The sequence below is a fragment of the Camponotus floridanus genome, unplaced genomic scaffold, assembly GCF_003227725.1.
Source record: "Camponotus floridanus strain SB8 unplaced genomic scaffold, Cflo_v7.5 scaffold10, whole genome shotgun sequence".
NCBI classification, from domain to species: Eukaryota; Metazoa; Arthropoda; class Insecta; order Hymenoptera; family Formicidae; genus Camponotus; species Camponotus floridanus.
Genome location: NW_020229215.1, coordinates 2,462,023 through 2,482,265, shown reverse-complemented (window position 1 = coordinate 2,482,265; position 20,243 = coordinate 2,462,023). Strand labels below are relative to the sequence as shown.

Here is a 20,243-nt window from a genome sequence, read left to right as displayed (position 1 = left end):
TAAATCTCCGCGCGAATCAATCCAATCTGAATCGATTTTAATCGATAAAATGTTGAAACAATTTTGAACTTTCGTCAAATATTCTTTAATTCTTAAAGTTTGGAAAGTCGAGGAAGTAAAATGGATGGAAAAAATGCTGATTAATTTAATAAGATACCTCTTTCGTTAATTTTTATGAATTAAATTCAATTTTTACAAATTGAATGAAAGTTCGCTGATTTATATATTATTAGAAAGGGGTAAGAATTTTCTAAAGCTATCCACTTTTTAGGCTCCTAGCAGAGCGAGTGCATATCTATTCTTGCGCGTCCTAGTCTTAAAATATATATCTTAAAATATAGTTTCAAAATAAACAAATGTTTCGGAACAATCTCACTTTACGACTCTGCACAAAATAAATTTGGCTCGTTAAAAGTTTGGAGTTTGAAGCCTGACTTCGAGCCCTTCTTCAATTTCAACGCAATTATCTCTCTCTGATGAAGTATCAATTTTAGACAAGCGGTAGGCAGATAAGAATGATAAGGACACGACGACGGTTTTTAGAGACCAGAATAGAGCCGCACGAGGTGATCATCACACCACCCCCGGAGGAGCCGCGTCTGAGTCAAGCTAGCGAAGGCAGCGAGGCGCCGAGCGAGACACCCTCGGAGACGTCCTCGCCATCCGGCAAAACGAGACGAAACCGGGGCGACACCAGCAAGAGGAGGAAGGGCGTGTACATAACTCAATGGCCGGAGCCCTTGGACGCGGACAGGAACAAGCTGTCGGCTCAGAGCAGCGAGGAGAGAGACGAGCCACCTGCGACGCCCAGCGATCTGTCCGACTGCGAGGGCCACACGCCTCGAAGGTAACCGGAGAACCTACGCTCGGATCCATCGAAATAGAACGGAAGTGCGCCTGATACGCAGACGCGCAGATCTAACGTGCTCGCAAACTCGCGTTAATAATAGCCTTAACGAAATAATTACAGTTTCACGTGTAAAGTCGCGCTTCGATCTTTTGCGACTCGCCTTCTCCTCTTCCTCCAATCTTCTCTTATTTTTGAAGGAAAAGGCGTGAAATATTTATTCAAAATTTTAATTTTATTCTCTTGATTTATATACCTAGAAATATGTCAATCTTGGAATATTACAAAAAAATGATATTCTTCCTTATCTCCGACCAAGGTACAGCAAGAGACCCCTTCGCGGGCCGTACGGGCAGATGCTGGAGGCCGAGATGGCGAAGCCTCGTACCGCCGACATCGCGCTCGACGAGGGCCTTCGTCCTCGCAGGAAGATCTCGGCGAATCTCTCGTACAACGCGAGCAGCAACAACAACAGCGGCTCCGAGCCGCCCACGCCCTGCCACCACCGGACGACCTCCAGCCCGACGAAACTCGAGGGACTTCCGGGGCCGAGTCCCGAGCTGCTCGCGGAGCTCCTGAGAGGGTCCTCGGAGAGGGTGGCTCGCGCACCGGCGCATCGAAACGTGAGTCAGATTATCTCGCTTCGATATAAATTGCCGGTTACAATGCCCCGGCTACATTTCGCCCATTTTTCGCGATACGAGGGAGATAAGCGCGAGGGAGGGCCGTAAAGTATCCGCGCGGTTTGTGCCGCGCATTTGTTATCGAGACATTTGATGCATACACAATGTGCGCGGTTCCCTTGATTAATGAACGGGCAATTTTTTTCGGGAAATTGCAACTTTTTTTGTCCGCGTTGAAGAGACAATGTCGTCGCGTCTCGTGTGATATATAGCAGTTTTTTTAAATTGAACGCGATTAAAAAGAGGAGAAAAAAATCCGCTTTTGAAACCTGCACCGTGGTTTGTAACGTAATTTCTTAATTTAATTAATTACAAAAATAAAATATGCTATGGGATAAATAATCTTTCGTAATATTCTTAATAGAAAAATACTCTAATATTCATCGAGAAATCATAAACATTTAATAATAGTTAAAAAACGTGAATACTCATTTATTTAACATTCTTAATTCCGTGATATCTCTCCTTTAAGAGGACGTAAATTTATATTTATATTCCGTATTCACAAAATTAGCTGTAAATGTGACTAATTTCTCGGCATACACGACAAGCTCTCTTGGTATTAAGTAAATCCTCCGGATGACACACATTTCGCTCGAAATACGAGGCATGAATACGAGCCAAAGAATTTTGATTCTGTTCCTTCCTCGAATTTCGCTTCTCTTCTAAATACGAAAAAATGCCGATCGGGGTTATCTCGTCGTATCTCCCTGGCTCGCGCATCAGCGTTGTAACATCTGGCCGAGAGGAGCCACGCGAGGGAGGCGCCGGTCGAGACTCCGAGAGATCTCCGAACGCCAAGCGGAACGGATGGCCGCGCTTGTTCGACTCCAGCGCCGAAAACATAATCTAATAATAATGTACGGTCATATTTCTCGGATGAGTCCGTGCCTTGGCCAGTGCACTCGAGGTTGGTGTAGCGTCCCTACGCGATTCTGGCACAGCGGGGGCGTATTACACGCGGATATTCCTGGTGACTTCGGGCGTATCTGGGGACCTACGTCTTCGACGTCGACGTGATGATTCGACCGCCGCGATCATCTCGATGCAATCTTCGCGACCTTGCGCGGTACATGTGCTTATCATTGCGATTTGTGATGTTTCCCTGGGAAATTCCCACAATTCTGTTTTCATTGACTGAAAGACTGGGAAGCTTTTAGTCAATTTTTTACGCTCGCGAAAGATTTTTGGAGAAAATTTCACCTCGTATCTCTCAAATATTTTAATATTGAGTCATTCTTATAATAATTTTTATTTACCAATTTATTTTTAATTCTTTATTAAATTCGTGTTCACTTCTTGAATAAATAGAATTCAATTTATTATAAGTATGAAGATTATATGAAGATTATATAGGTATATTATTTGTTATGATATTAATTATCATTTTTTTTCATTTAATATAATCACTTCTTTTTTAAAATATGCTCAAAGTATTTGTAGCAAAAGTTTAAGGAAATTAAAAAAACTTTGGGATTTAAACTGCAAATATCGCAGGAAAAAATAGAAAACAAGACAAATATTAGAATGTTTATCAATTTGTTTGAACAGATATTATATCAAACTGAACTTAAATATTTGTTTTATATTTTAACTCTTTCGTACCTCCGGGACATATATATCCCACCTACGAAAAAAATCATAACTTTTAAACAAATAACCCTATCAACTTTTGACTATCGACCTTGGCTTGTTTTAAAAAAGAAAGTTCAAGCTACATGTAAAAGAATCGCGTACTTTGAAATGTAATATTTATAATAAAATGTAATTACCTAAACTTTTTGCAAAAAAAATTACACTTTTAGATAGTGAAGAGAAATCATATATTATGTCAAAAATTTATAAAATTGATGCTAATTATAGCATATACTTGAAGTTTTATGCGAGATCTGCAAAAAAATGTATAACAACGCCGCGAGTGTGTATGTATATTTAGAAAAAACATAATACATATTTAAAAAAATAAAATCCAAGCTTATATTTTAAATATGTCGATATTTCAGTTTTTCATGACCGCTATTTTGAATTTAAATTTTGATAATAAATTTGGAATCAGCACTATAAAATTGTTTTTATACGAAACGCATCTCTTTTGGGAAAGCCGGAGATACGAAAGGGTTAAGAAGAAGAACTTAAGAATCCAAATTTTCGCGACGAGAGATAATATTTTTCGAAATTATATATCTAACATTTTTAACAGCTAAATTATCCTTGCACCGCTTTTTTTTTGCGGCAGAATTTTATGCAATCTTAATAAGCTTATACAATGCATATATCTTTTACCGTTTATTCATCGTTTATATGCAACAAAAAACAAAGAGAGCGGTAGATTTGTTTTATTTAAGTCCTTTGTAACTTTGCAAATATGTTGCTTAAAGATGTCGCCATAACATAGTCACGTTCTCGCAAAGATGAGAGGCAGGATGGATCTTCACGACGCGATTAAAAGATTCATTTATGATCGCAGGATACTGCGCGTTAAAACATTTAGCTCTTAACGCGAATTAAATTAATCTTAGCAGCTTGAAATATTACGCAAATGATGAAACTTAATTTTTTTTTCCATGAAAGTATTTACTTACAAAATACATAGAAAAATATAAAGAGGAGAAAACATGTTGAAGAATTTATTTATGTTTCTTGCCGCAATACAAAATAATTTTCACGTAATAAAAATATCATTAAAGTAATATCTAAAGTAATATCTAAAGTAATATCTTGCTTATGCAAGATAATAAAAATATATTTGCAAATACAGTCGATTCAATTAATGAGGATGCGTTTTCCTTGGAGAAGAATTTATTTCGCGAATTTTTCTGCTGGGCTTTAAAACGAATTTCGAGGCGAGATGAAGATTAACGAGGCTATGTTCGAGGAAATTTCTATCGTATTGTGATGAAGGCACACGTAGCGGAAATTAGTCACGGTAAAAGAAAGCAAGGTAGTGTCATTGAGAGAAAGCAGAATTGTTTATGTAACGCGAGGTGAAATGCATTTTCGACGATATATCTTGGTACGCGCCAGTTAAAGTCATCGCAAGCTGGATTTTGAATTTGGCCGGATATTTTTCTCTCTTTTTGTTTTTTTACGTATGCAGACAAAAATGCGGACAAATCCTTAATGCGGTGAATACGCGACGTTTGTACGCAGTCGCGTTCCCGTCAGCGGAGCAGCGACCTATTTCTTCCGCGGATACGGGAGACCCTCTGTCGACGTCATGTTTACCACTGACGTCATTACACCCAGGCACATCGTGAATTTGCGTTCCATTCATGAAATTCCCGGACGTAGAGACTGACGTAATACTAAACTACACCTACCATCGTGTTAAGCTTACGAAAGCACGAATTCTTTCGTAAGACTCTTTCTAATTTTTCGCTTTAATAAAGTTTGCTCTTTAAACACACTGATTGCATTTTTGCATTTTCTAGTTGGAGATAAATGATTATTATGATGTAAGGGTACGTGAAAAATTTTGAAAGATAAAGTATCCAATCTCACGACCTCAGAATAGTGATATTTTTATTATGTAATGGATTTATTTATATTATTAATTTTTAAATTTATATTATTTTATGTATTGTGGCAAGAAATATAATTTTTAAATAATTTTATATAATTTTACTTTCTCTAACTATAATGTATAATTCGTAAAAAATTTATTTTGATAATACAATGCAAATTACGCACCTTAGTAATTTCAAATTTAAATTCATACAAGTCGTATACGGATTCTTTTTATTTTATATTTATTTAAATTCTTGCCCCGACATGAACCGAAATTAATATTCAAGTTGTATGACATGTAATTTATATTTCAATATTCGTGTCACTTGATCAATGATAAGCACTTCAATTATTTAATATTGAAATGCAGCAACAGCGCGTTTAATAAGTATTCTGACGACTCAATTCTTAAAGTAGTAAATTCTCCTGCAAACCGATGAAGTCGCGTAGAGATTTTTTTATTTGTTTAAATTCTTGCCGACGTAATAGACGAATATTCAAGCTGCATGACATATAATTCATATTTCAATATTCTCTTGATCAATGATAAAGACTTCAATTATTTAATGTCGAGACAACAAATGCGCGTGTAATAGGTATTCGATGGCTCGATTCTTGCGGTAGCAAATTCTCCTGTAAACGTGATGTAGCGGGAATGCAAATTTTCTGCTTTATCGGTGGAAGTTGAGAGAAACTGTGGTCCAGACAGCGGCAGAATTTCGACGCGTGCGAGAAAGCGTGTCGGGGCGAGAGATACACGCCGCGAAGTAATGAAAGGCCCTTCGGCCGGCCATAAACTTTCGAACAATAGCGTAATCGTGGTTCCATTGACTGTTAAGAGGTGCGGACGCGGCTGGGCACGTGGGTGGTATCGGTAGGTACCGGCGACTTTTATTGCCCGCCGCGCTTGTGTATCAGTCTCTCTCTCGGTAGACCGTAAAGAAATCTCGTGCACGCGCGATATTAAACGCAGTTACGTCTATACGATACAACGGTATGCAAGCTCCTCGACAAGAGCTATTTTAATATCGAAATGGCATAAAAATGTCGCAGACTCTTTCGGTGCTCTCGTACTCCTCTCACGTAGGCTCTCTAGCAAGGCTCGGTTACTTATCTCAATTTACGACTTCCCTTGAGAAAAGAGGAGCGAATAAGAGCGTGAGCCGTCACATTTTCCTTATTTTTAGATTATTATTAAACACACGCGTTTCAACGCATCTGCGATGAATCTCCAATCATGCGTCTTAGGAGAAAGCTGTCAATTTGGAGCCGGATGTTACGGAGTCTGACTTGAGTTGATTTTTCGGGGCGAACGGGAATAGGAGATCATAAATCAGGCGCTTTCGCAACATCTCGCGACATCGCATTTCGATCGGATCGAAGAACGATCGCGAAACGATGCGAGATCGTGCGCGGTGGACCAGGATGCTGGCGGATAATCTATGAATAAACCGATGAACGCAAAACAGTTGCACCATATTCGCCGCGTGCCACGTTACCGGGAAATATTTAAATATTTAACTTACACGAGAGATGCGTATATATGCATATATATTATATATATATAAACCACTTGGCCGCGACTGATGCCTACGGTTTCGCAAGCATTCTTGCCCCTCGTGTTGCGCGATATTTAATTCGATCGAATCGACCTTAAGATCGCGTGCGAGGCGATCTTCTGCTCGATGCGAGTAAACAGAATTGCATTTCCGAGTCGTTCGGACCATTGCCCGTCCCGTAAACGTACGCCCGTAACTTTATTATCGTACTACGAGCATCTATTACAAGCTACTTGTTTGCTTGTGCGATATTTTATATTGTTTATGCGCATATTTCTATAAAATTCCGAAAGCGAGTACGGTTTTACGTCGTCTAAATCCGAGACACGGACCTTCGTTTACTTAAGCTCGTTATTTTCTAAAGTGTAATATCTTATACATATATATATGTCATAATATATTTATGGATAGCAGAAAAAAATGTTGAAAAGGTTTCAAAACAAGGCACTTCCTTGGAGACTGCAAGGAATATCTTTAATTTATTATATTCTTATTAAATACCTCGTAAAATTACGTAGATAAAATAATTTCAAAAATTTTGAATGATGTAGGTATTTTTTTACATTGAAAAATAATTCATTTTATTTAATAATTATTAAATAATTCTGTAATATATATAATTTTATATAAAATTATTCTAATAAATAAAATATAATAAAATTAAAATTAAATAATTCTATAATATATATAATTTTATATAATAATTATTTAATAATTTTATAATATAATAATTAATGATTCTGTATAATTATTAAATAATTATTTAATTATTTAATATTTAATAAATATTTATTTAATAATTCATTTTATTTTTTTTTACATTAAAGATACTTAATAATTTAGAAATAATTATATATATCAAAAGAAGCTGCGTACATACATACGTAAAATTAATTTTAACAACGGCTTGAATGGAATTGAACGATGCATTCTGCAGCAACTTGACAAACTTAAATGCACGTTGGAAAAGTGCGCAGCAGATCGGGGCGCAGACTAAACAAGCGTCGTCGAAATAAATATGGGTCGTGGAATGTTGCAAAAATGCGCTCTTATAGAATAATTCAGAGAGTGTGCATGCCAAGTCCCGCAACAGCCATCGCATTCCGCGGCGTCCCGAAGAAAAATCATCGGCTTTTCAGAGACATCCATCTCGATGGCACCTACGTTGACCTTTGATGTTCCTTCCTCCATCACGTGACGTTCTTGCGATTTTTTCTACTTAATCCTTGTAATCCGCATGTGTCTTGCTTTGGGGGAGAGAAATTTCTCCTCTAAAATTTCTCATGCGGAATTAAAATGATTTAACGAAACACATGGTGTAACACATTGTGCATTTTATTAGTCTCTCGCCATTATTTTTAATTAACTTTATATTTAACAATTTATATGGAAATGTGTCGCTCTATCTTTCCCTTTATCTCTCAATTTGCATATTTATAATTTTCTTGCAGGCGAGTAGAAAATAAAAATGTTTACGGCTTTTATTATTTTTGACAATTCTCTAGACTTTTTCAATATTCGAAAAATTAAAATAAATATTGGAGTATTGAAAAATGATGGATCTCTCCTTTTCTTCTATTTCGGTAACGATTTTCATTAAAAAGCGCGGGTGGCGGAAATTGATGCTCGTTATCGAGGAGAGGAGCGTAGCCTTAATAAACGTCTGCTCGTGTATTCGAGAAATGAATTCACGGGGCTTATCGATTCTCGTTCGTTCGCCACGATGGTAAACACAAAAGCGCGTGTCCTCGTAAAAGGACAAAACCAAACCGGTCATTGTTCTCGTGCACGGTATAAATCGTGCGTTTCATTTATTTAACGGGATCCTCACGTGGACGAGTTTATTCGGGCGTAAATCTACCGCCATGTGATGAGGCGAGCAAACGTGTGAGCGAAGCTTATAAGCCAGAATGTGCTGCCCGTCTACGTTACTCGAAAGAATAAAATCACGCGCAAACGACTTAAGAGCCTTAGTCCCGCTCGAGTTTTATTGTCATAAAATCGAACCATCTGCCGATGAACGTGCGACTTAAATTTAAATGCGACCATCTGTTCGTTTAAATAGTTCGCAAACTCTTGCGATACTTGCTTCACTTGTATTAGATATTTTTTTTACATTTAATTTGAAGAAATTAAAGGTTGCCTACAATTTGCACGAATTTTTTTCAGAAACGGATACATTTTAATCAAATCTCTATCGTACAAAAATGTTGTACAATAGAGGATTCCCTCTCTCTCTTTCTTTGTACGAGGGAAAATTCAGAATGATTCCAGAATGTGGAAAATATTTTTTTCAATAAATTCCTCGGATATCCTTCTGACGTTTCGGCAAACGCCGATAATTAGTAAAAAATCAATTTCGGAGCAGTTTGTTCCTTCGCTTAAATTTGACATTAGAAACCTGTTGCATGATGGCAGGGTTCGAAAAGGCTAACCCGGCATTTCGATGCAAGGTCGCGCCGCGACAGATCCCCTCGTGGGACGAGGAGGGGGCGACAGGAACGGCGGCACCAGGATACAGGGGAGAGCGCGTGTGAAATCCACGTGAAAAGTACGCGCCGGCGTCCTGGCGCGCTCAGCTTCCGTCCTCTCCGCCGCCGCTTTCCTCTTGAGCATCGATCAGCTTCCTGGTGGCTGTGCGACGGGTCGTCAGTTTCAGGCGTTACGCCGCGTCTAGCTGTTGCTCGTCGTGGAAAAGCCGCAAGCTTGCGGAATCGCGATGCCGTCGCGATAACGTGTGTCGCTCGATAACGTGCACCTGGCGAATCGGACGTGTACGCCCGCTAATATTCCGAAAGCATTTTTTAGGTCCTTCCTCTCTTCTCTCATGACGCTAAAACCCTAGTAAACTAGTAATAATAATAATCTGTGCCGTGTGATGCTGCGACAGCAGGTAGCCCGACGCCGATCATCACGAGTGTCTTGTCTTGTCTGCCAATTTTAAAGGAGAAACACGCTTTTTCGAAATAAAATCTTTTAATCTCGATAATAAATATCGATAATAAGTGTTAATAAAAATATTAATAAAAATATAATATAATATAATTACGCGCGATGTGTGCGACACGGATTATTTCAAATTTATGACCGCAATTAAGATTGGATAAGTTATTCGTTTGGGGATATGGGGGAATATAAATGAGTCTTAAAAAGAAAGCCTCGAAATTAACTTTGGATTTTCCTCGTGCGAAATATTTTGATGCTGTTTATTTCGCGCGCATTTTAGCACGAATAATATTTCCGTCGAAAACAACGATTCTTCTGTTTACTACTTTCGCCATAATATTATACAATAGAGCAGTTAAAGTGAAATGCTCGGGAATTAAATAAAAGTCCTTCTTCTCGAATTGAAAATTCAGTTTTTAAATAAACAAAATTGTGGCACTTGTGTAAAAATATTTCGCAGAGTGAGAAAATAAAGTAGATCTCGTGTATTTTTAGCGAAATTCGAAATTGTATTTTTTTAGGAGGGTAGAAGCAAGAGACAATCATCTCGCATCCATTCTCGATCGATATAGTTGCCTCGTGCGTTAAATCATCTCTCGAGTCGTTCGATTTCCAGCGTTATGTCATCTCGATGTTATGTTATTCGTTTGTCACTTTAGGTTGAAATAACGACACGGTGGCGAATTCTTATTATTATAGGTGTAATATCTCTGTTGGAAGGAGGGTCTAAGGATACTGTGGTTTCGATTTATGCTCATCTTTCTCTTTTTCTCTCTCTCGCTCTCTTGACCAAAATTCAAGTAGCGCGGCAATTTTATATCTGTTACAGACGTGTCGCGACGCTTCCGTCGCGTGTAACAGGTTGTAATTTCATTCGAGCCTCTCGTCGACGAACAAACTCGTGTTGAAAGTGTTTACTCGCGATCGCGTGGCATTCTAGGGCGGCAGGGAGGCACGTGGATAAGTACTTGTAAGTACGTGAACGATTCTAAACAGGACAGGCCGTTAACGGTTCGATGCATTTAATGCGCCTCGTTATATTCAATCATCTATTGTATCTCATTTTTTTTTCTGCTTCAAACTTTCCTTTTTCAAAACTTTTTTTCAAATTCTTCGGCTACTTGGAGATTGATTTTTTTTTTGCTTAGGAACTTGACTCAACGTCTTTCTTCTTCTCATAATTCTGCAAATATTAAATATTAAATATTTTGTTGGTTGCAGATTTTTTTATTAAAATCCTGTTAATATATAAATAATATACAAATAATATAAATTTTATTTGATCATAAAAAAATTACAATTTTGTTATATAATATATTATACTTATATATTTGAAAGTCTATCTATTTAATTTTTCCATAACTATCAAATTATAATGCTATTTTGATAAAATTTGCTTAAAATGAAAAAGGAAAGTCTTATTTTTATCGATGAAATTTAAAAATTCATAAAATTTTCAAAGTTTGTTAATTATTCGGGACATAATTACATACTACGCATTTGAATTTAAGAAAATTTTAAGTCTATATACTATTTTCTAACAGAAAACAATTATATCATCTCTAATGATTGTGAAAAAAGAAATGCTATATTATTATCGAAACTATTATTATTAAAATAGATAATTATTGCAAAAATCGCTTGTGCAACATTTTCTGATTTTTTCTCGCTGTTACTAAAGATGGTTGCTGATAAAAGCTCTTAACCATTCCGTGCGTATAAGGGACAAATTGAATAATGTCACTTTATATCGCTTGAAGACTCTATTACGCTCGGATATTAACTTTACTCCCTTTATTTGACAAATTGAATTTAATTTTCGCGCGTATTTCAGTTCACCTCAATGATGCTGCATATAAAGCTTTAAAAATATATTAGCGTCGCCCAAGTCTAATCGAAGAGTCGTCGAAATGCGTTCGGATGCCAGGACCATCTGGTTTCTCTCTCGACACGTTCCAGTATCAGGAAACGTGTGTTTCCTCTTCTCGATGTCACGGCCACCGAGTACTTCTTCCTGACCTTGCCTCGTCGAATCTACTGAGAACCTTGCAAAATTGATCATGCCATCGCGAAGTCTTGTCGCATCTTTTACGCAGATTATTTAAATCATTTTAAAAAGTCGCATATTTCTTATCAAAAAATTAATCCACTTTCTATATAAAATAACAATGTTAATAAATAAAAATCTATAATATTCACAAGGCTTATCTCTCAAACAGCAATTATCAATGATATTATACGCACAATTAGTAATAATTAGGCAGCAAATAATTGGTTTGCGAAATTATGTTCTATTTTGGCTCGAAAATATTAATTAACAAATCTCGACAAGCTCTTCTGTCTGCAAAATATTTGCCTTTCATACATTATACACACATGCGTTTATTTATATAAAGCATTAGCTTATGTAATAGAATTACGCGAGTACGATAATAAAGCTAGTTGCAATTGTCACAAATGCGATTGGATAGCTAATAAAATATAAAATAATTGATTTTTTCTATTACACAATTATATTACACAATAGAACCTCGAGCAAAATCTCAGTTTATAATTTTATTCCGAGATAGATACGCAGGTTTGAAATTCAATCATGCTAATGAAAAAAAATTCTATGAAACTTCCAAGACTAAAGAGAAAAGTATAATAAAAAAAAATTTAATAAACAATGCAAATAAAATAAAAGAAGCGCGCAAATTTCGGGACACCTAGTGTATTGTGAAAAATTCACACATAGCTTATCCGCTGAAGGATATTGATTTTAATTACGCGCCCTCCTCTTTCCCCGATATTAACATGAAGATACCGAGTCTAAGACTACTTAGGGATGAGGATAAACCGCGGAGAACATTTATGACATAACTCCGCGTTAATTAGCAAAGGAAGTTGTGTAATTAAGCGATCGCACAGTGAATCGTTATGCTCGCACAACGGGATCAAGCAAGAAGTCATGATCGATCGCGCGCAATCGATTTTGTAATCGGGCGCAACTCGGTCGCACGAGGAAAAACCGTGGAGCGTGGAAAAAGCGAGAGAGACAGAGTGCTATGGATGAGAGCTTGCAAGCTCAATCGGCCGGGGGGAAGCGAGGGTCCTTAGTCACGGCGCTAAATATAACGGGCGGTCGGTCGGTTCGTTCGTAAACGAACGTACGTAAAAGCGTTCGACGCGCGATCGTCTTGAAAGCCCCGCTTCGCGCAAAAGCTCCACGAAGCTTTTAAAGAGGCGCTGTCGGGTTTTTTCCTCGACGCGCGCATTATCTTTGGATGCGACGCATGTACAAACTACGACGTCCTCCCCTCATTTGCAAATCTTGAGAGCGGGAATTTGTGTAACTTGCAATACTTGTCGCTGCTCGTTCGCCATGTTTTGGTTCAGAGAATCGAGAAAATCTTTCTCTCGGTTAATCTCGGTTTTCCCTAGAATTGAGAAGAATCTTTCTCTTCTTTGATTTCAATTTTTCCTAGAACATATGTTTTCTAGAATAAAAATTTCGCGAAAATTATTTATCTTGCAATTCTTGTGTTCAAAATGAAAAGTAATAATATATAAATTTTTATATGTGACGTAAATTTTTAAAATTCTTAATAATTAATATAAATTGAAGGTATAAAAAATATTTACAGAAGCATCTGTTTTTAATTTCTTAACAAATTCGTCATTAAAAATGCATTTTTACGAAAATGACTTATTTGAACATTTTTATCGATGACGAGGAATTAGAAATATGTGACAGATTGCCAAGAGTGATCACTCGTGATGATCGATATGATTTTTCTTTTAATTCTAAAAACTTGATTATTAGAAAAGTTTATAGAAATTAGAGGGAGTGAGAAAGGTGCAGTTGTAATTTATTTCGAATACTTCCAGACGTATAAAATCGATGAAACTCATGAAATTCATAAAAAGAGTGCGGACATAAATTACATAATTGCTATTCTCTCGATGCAGTTGATCGAAACGAGGAACTCTTGATCGAGGAGAAACTCGTCGGAAGAATCCGAGAATAAAACTCTTTCGAGGACGGCGCACATTTGCTTACGGAAACTGTAAGAGCTCGGCTTTGGTTTCGCCGTTTCCGCCAAACGGAGCAGCTATCGAGGCCGATAGACCGGAAACACGCGAGACGCGAGTGTGAATATTTTGCGCCGGCCGCATTTCGCGGCCCATCGATTTCGCGAGGATGCTACGCGAGTAGAGTGCACATCCGCGCTCACGAAATCTCAAGTACAGGTGGCCTACGAGGATGACAATGAACGCCGATCGCAAGCTCATCAATCAGCCGTCGGTGGACAGCGAGAATAACGAACGCGTCACCTCCGAACGCGTGGGTAGTTCTCGTTTTCGACGTTTATATAGACTAGGCAGGCAGCTAATTCTGAATGAAAAAACATTCCGAGTACCGTGAATAAGCGCGTCGAGTGTTGTTCTTTTGACGTATTTGACACGCGTCGCAAAAGTATTTCTATAAAATAAATCCCGAATGTTGTATTTAAAATCAGATAGACTTTTTCCGTCGTACTTTTTGTTAGTTCTTTCCCATACCTTTCGACGAAAAAATATATTTTGTACATTTTTAAATATATTTTATATATTTTATACATTTTTAAATTCGTAAATTAAATGATGAATTAAATGTAATGCAAGAAATATGGGAAATTTTTCGTTTGCGAATTAGAGATATAAAATACATGAAAAAAAAATTAATGTAAAAGAAAAAATTAATGTAACTAGAAAAAAGAGACTTGAAAACGTCAAAAAAGCGCTTAGGAGATAAAATGATAATGGCGGAAGATTCTGGGATGGATCGCGCGTGATTCATTACACTGTGCATCAGTAATCCTTGATTAAGTCTTTCATCGGCGTTTCTCGATGCTAAAATAATCTCGGTATCGACGCATCGTTCCTATTATCCTCCGCGATGCGTATTCCCAGGACGCAAGATCTTCCGGCTTGTCGTTCACATAACGATCATAATCGAGCCCTTCACACACACACACACGCACGTGAGGTCTTTCAGAAATGCACGTGCGAGCTTTATCGCGAAACGCGACGCAATAATCAAGTGACAGCTGTGAAGCAGCTTCCTCTCTTCCTCGCTCTGTCACTTCCTTCTCTTCGAACGGCATTCAACGATTATTTCAATAATTGTCTCCTCTTTACGTTACAGGACACGAGAACTCACGTGGTCGTGGAGCTTTACGACACGGAACGATCCTACGTAGAGGCGCTACAGATACTAGTCAATGTGAGTATTATTGATTCTAGATCAGAAAAAGGGAAATAATTCAATTCGAAATAAAATCAAATTTTTTGAAGAGAAATAAATATCGTTAAAAACTATTTTCTGTTTGATGTGCAATGTAATTAAGTTGTGAATAATAAGTTTAAAGATTTTCTTTAGCTTACGCTTAACAGAGATATTAACCCACATAATTAAATACAATCTTTAATATTTGGTGAAATTATCCAAATGTAATACAGATTTTTACTCTTCGATTATTTGATTATATTTATTACTGAATATAATATTTATAATTAAGGTTCTTTGGAATCTTTACTAGAGCATATAAAAAGGAGATAAGCACAGACAAATTGATTTTCTCTAAAAGTATTATTCTCGATTACATCGGTTAAGAAAATTGCATCGGTCTTTCCCAAGTCGTTATAACGTCAGAAGAAACGGTGTTGAATCGATACATGTCGGAAACTGTGATTCGTCCTTGCATCTTGTAAACAAACACCCCCGTCCGTTTATTACTTGCTCCGCTCGAGCGAGCTGTTGCTAGTTTGACCCAAGCGCGCCGTCTCTCCTCGGCTTGTTGTTTTCATCAAATTTCCATTCTTAACTTCATAATCATTCTTCGTTAAACACCGGAAATAGACTCGAATACCAGGTCGTGGTAAATAGTTACGGGAATCGGTCTGTTTGCATAATATTGCACTAAGACCGCATTCGCGATTATACACGTATCGTTGCTCTTAAAAAACTGAGAAGATCAGATCACATCAGATGGCGACGCAATAGTAATAAATTTTATATCGCGATAGCAATTTTTCTGCTAAAAATCGTGATCTATTGTCTAAATCCATCTTCGTCTAACTTTCTTTAATACTAAGGACAAATTTGAACGAAAAGAAAATTGTGAAAAGTCTAAATAAATCTAAAGAAAGATATGTATATATATTTATTTTATTAATTAACAAAAAAAGATGTAATTAGAATCTCTCATTCAAAATAATTGAAATAATGGAATTATGCCTCTTTACGTGAAGATTTAATGCATTTTTATTATTGCGCAAATTGTTGTTAGAAAAAAGAAATTCAATTTTTAATTTCTAATTGTGCAATCGTGAAATGATAAATTAATATTACATTAATAAACTAGTAACTAGTAATTTTTCATACTATTAAAAAATCAACACTATATGAAAAACGTTAACATAACATTCAAAATTTGCATAAATTCCTAAGAGAGAGTTCGTGACAATTAATAGTGTATTCCAAGGTGGCAATAAATGTGACACAAAATTTCGCACCTTCTTACCTCGGACTCGCAATTTGATTTTCAGCGTATTGTTTGTGTCCTTCGTTCGAATATTTCGTTTTAACGCATCTGATATTTGTTGAAGGGCGCTGCGCAAAGTTGATTACTGGACGACGTGTAGAATGAGTTTGCAAATAAATGCACATGTCAAGGTGTCGCTATCCTGCGAAATGATAATAGCGTTACTCATTTAAATCCAATTTCCGACGCGGATATTCCGCATGCGGAATAGTGTTCCAATTCACAGCTGTCTCTGCATCATCTCTTTATCTCTGACTCTACTGAAATTCAAAGCTGGAAATAAATCCCACCAATAGGATCTCATGGCTTGTGCGATTTTTCAAAATCACACAAATATCAATTTACGGCAAGACATACAGAATGACATACAGAATTGACATACAGAAGAGAACGCACACAAATGAGACAGGATTTTGCGATACAAAGATGTGATAATTAAAATAAAAATTTATATAATTATATAAAATTAATATTTATAGTTATATTTTTAAATTATATAAAATAAATATTTACATTTTGCATTTATATCACTCTGTGTAAAAAATGCATAAAACGTAAATTATAAATATATGTGATGGATTTAAAATTTATCAAATTTTAAAAAACCGTTTAATTTCCTCGAGAATATACAAAGCCTGTTACGTTGCTTTTCTCTCGATGTCTTTCGAAATTTATAAAACTCTTTCGAGCACGTGAGAGTCGCTCGTAACCGAAAGTGCGCCAGTTTAAGCACGTGTGCAGCGCAAGACGCGTGCTCCGTACAATTACATGGCCTGTAGTTGAGGTTTTAATAAAAGGTATCTGGGCAAACATTGGGTTGGAAGACCGATGTTGAAACTGATCTTTGTTTTAAATAATTAAACGTGTTATGTGCCGCGCTAATTGCATTGCTGTTTTGCAACGTGGCATAACCATTGAATCGAGCAATTACGATAATTAATACAGGCGATAAAGCTATCAGGAAATTAAATATTACTTTACTGCATGATTCGCCTCTCGTTTTGCCAATTATCAGCAATCGTTATAAAACGATCATGTTACGTAAGCTTTCAAACGAAAACATCGTTTCTCGATTCACCCCTTTGACGATAAGAAAACCTTCCGCGAAACCTTCCTCTTTCGAGAAATATGGATAAATAATTTAAAATATTTTAAAAGTACGTGTATTTTTTAAATTACACACATTTCAATATTATTCGACATTCGTTTTATATATTTCTTCTCTCGTGTATATTTTAAATTATTTTTCAATTATCATAATGAAAAAAATTTTTTTGTATAATTTTATCATTTTTAAATATTAAAGAACAAAGTTAAAAGAATTGAAAGGACAATACGCAATATTTAAAACAAGCGTTGAAATAATTACTGAGTAAATTGAATTGAATTTAAAAGTAAACAGATATGTATTTAATATGTGACAAAATATATATAAAATGTATATAATATCTAATGAAAAAGGATGTACTTATATAACAATATGTAATGAAATATATACATACATATTTTTTTTAATATTATATAAATATATAATCTGCTATCACATACATACATATATATATGAGATGTGTAGTCAAATCCAATTTATACTGCTTACATTCCCAAAGGGCGCGTGCTAGTTTACTCGAAATTCAGAGACGACTTTTTAACTTGTATTATTAGCCCATGGATTTTCAACATTATTGTAACAGCGGATACAGACCGACTTGATTGTTATATTTTATAAACAACACGGCTGTGCCGTGAACTGTTGTCGGCATGTTTGCCGATTATTTAACAATGGCCTTGGAAGCGACAAGATGCCCCGCATTTTTCTACGTCGCCGACGTAGGAAAAAATATAATGGGAATGGTGTCGGAGGAGTTGCACAAATAAACTGCGAGACATATTTCCCGCCGCAGTCGATTACGTATCATCGTGCGTTTAAAGTTCACGGGGTCTCCTTCAACTCGAAGGACGTAAGGATCAAGCCGAAGGTTTCGCGGTAAATGCGCGCGAGACTACTTTCTGATAATTTATATCCTGTTATCTCGTCATCGTTTCGTAGGAAATTTCTTTCGTTAATTGACACAATTTTTTAGCACACAAATGTGTGTGTTTTACTTCTTATTTAATTAAAAATATTATTAATTGTGAGAAAAATCTAATGTCAGAGACATATTTTTAATTTTGTTGATAGAGAATTGAATATAGAAAAATTGTTACTGCCAACGCATGTCTGTTTAAAAGACATATTATAAACGCAGTATTTGCATTGGTTACAGAAATACCTACAGCCCTTGAAGAGCCCTGAGAATGCTGGCTTGGTGGATGCCGGGACGGTCGACGAGATATTTTATCAGGTAATACGAAGTTATCATCCTACTCAAGATCAATTTTTGTTTGAAAAAAAAAATATGTTTCATCTGTTTTAAAATATCGAAAAAAAGAAATATATTATTATTTCAAATTGTGTCATATAAATGTATTATTTTTCTCAATCTTGTACATATATGCACTATTACTTTGTCAACAAAAGACATATTTGTTCCCTTCATCGCATCGTAAGTCTGTATCATTTAATTGAACGATTTAATATTCGAAAAGTTTTGAAGAATATTCTTTTCGCGCTTTTCAAGGGATTTTTAAATTATGCCGAATCATACATTAAATTTAGAACGAGATTTCAACCAATATGAAATTGGCAATCATTGATTGTAGAACGTTACTCTTAAGTCTTTGACATATGCTCGAAGCAGCAGTTAATTAGCAAATTGTTGACTGTTAATTAGCTGTTGATAAATTACGTCTCTGAAAACTAACAAATAATCAATTATCAATTGATCAATAATTTACAGCCTGGTAAATAGTTTATATATATAGACTAATATAATTAAATTGACATTTAGTTCATCGAATACTGGTATTTGGAGTTAATAAAAGATGCATGAAAAATATGTCTATTATGTTAGACTTTTATAAAAGAAATATTAAAGAAATATTAAAATTATAAAATTATCTATTTTTCTTTTATCTTTTTTTAATATCTGCATTAAATCGATAACTCACAGTAAAATTCACAAAAGTTACGGCACTTTGCTTGTCAAATTCGATGCGTTGCATTTTGAATAATCGAAAATTAACTCGTATTTTTTATTCGACCTCGTATAAAGCATTATTGAATCTCGCGTCATTTGATTAATGAAGTTGTCGAAGGGAAATGCTTACGTTTTTTCAGATTCCTGCGCTTCTCAGCCATCACGAGGTATTCTTGGAGGAGCTGCGTAGGCGACTGGACACCTGGGAACTCAAGCAGACGATCGGCGATGTCTTCCTCGATGTGGTCAGTTTACATTGTTACTAGGCGCGCAAATATCTTCGGGCTATGTGTGTGATAGATTAAGCGCATAACAATATATTCGTTTCTTTCCTGCCGTTTAAGATTCTAAAATACTAATTAAAAATCGACAGATCCGCTGCATTAATTTGCGTCCCCCTATTCGGTCCTCCTTAATAAATTAATTTATATGCCCCGTAGCCATATCGTCCGCTTTACGTAAACACATGGGATGTTTCGCAGCCCTTGAAATGCGATTGTTTGCGCTCTGCATATTTTCCCCGTATTATGTAACGAATATAAATTCGCGATGACAATTTTGCGACGTAATCGTGTATTTCAGCCTTAACTCATGAATGCTTAAATAATGAGTTAGCTGGAAATAACGTATTTACTTGGAGAATTGCGTTTTATCTACGGAATATATTTTCATTGACACGCAGAGGGATAAACATAAAGGGACCTTGTGCTGTGTTTTGCAGTTCACGAAACCGGTGGTGCTGGAGACCTACACTCTGTTCCTGGACAATTGGAAATCCGCGAGGAAGGCGATAAAAACAACGTGCCAAGCGAAACCGGCCTTTGCACGATTTCTCGAGGTACTATCGCTGTAATTCCTTCTCTTTTTTCTTTCTCTCCTCTTTATATAACTCGACAGTTATTATTAAATATACGAGACTTTTTTTATTCCACTCTCTCTTTTTAATCGCGATCTTGATTGTTTGCACAATTTTATTGATACAATTTAATTTGTTACTTTGATGGTCAGTATCACTTTCGTCTATTTACCGCATAGAATCTCTCAAGACTACATCT

The 20,243-nt window shown here is 36.2% G+C and overlaps 1 protein-coding gene across 5 annotated transcripts in view; it reads left to right on the top strand.

The window, feature by feature from the left end:
* The window catches only part of LOC105248614 (rho guanine nucleotide exchange factor 17), a 58,309-nt gene that overhangs the window by 26,026 nt on the left and 12,040 nt on the right, over positions 1 to 20,243 (top strand). For all 5 annotated transcript variants that reach the window (XM_011253497.3, XM_011253496.3, XM_011253498.3 and 2 more), the window contains exons 7-12: positions 544 to 847; positions 1,167 to 1,470; positions 14,713 to 14,790; positions 18,376 to 18,453; positions 19,329 to 19,433; positions 19,910 to 20,026. In XM_011253497.3, coding sequence (XP_011251799.2) covers positions 544 to 847; positions 1,167 to 1,470; positions 14,713 to 14,790; positions 18,376 to 18,453; positions 19,329 to 19,433; positions 19,910 to 20,026 — 986 coding nt within the window. The remainder of the gene's footprint in view (positions 1 to 543; positions 848 to 1,166; positions 1,471 to 14,712; positions 14,791 to 18,375; positions 18,454 to 19,328; positions 19,434 to 19,909; positions 20,027 to 20,243) is intronic.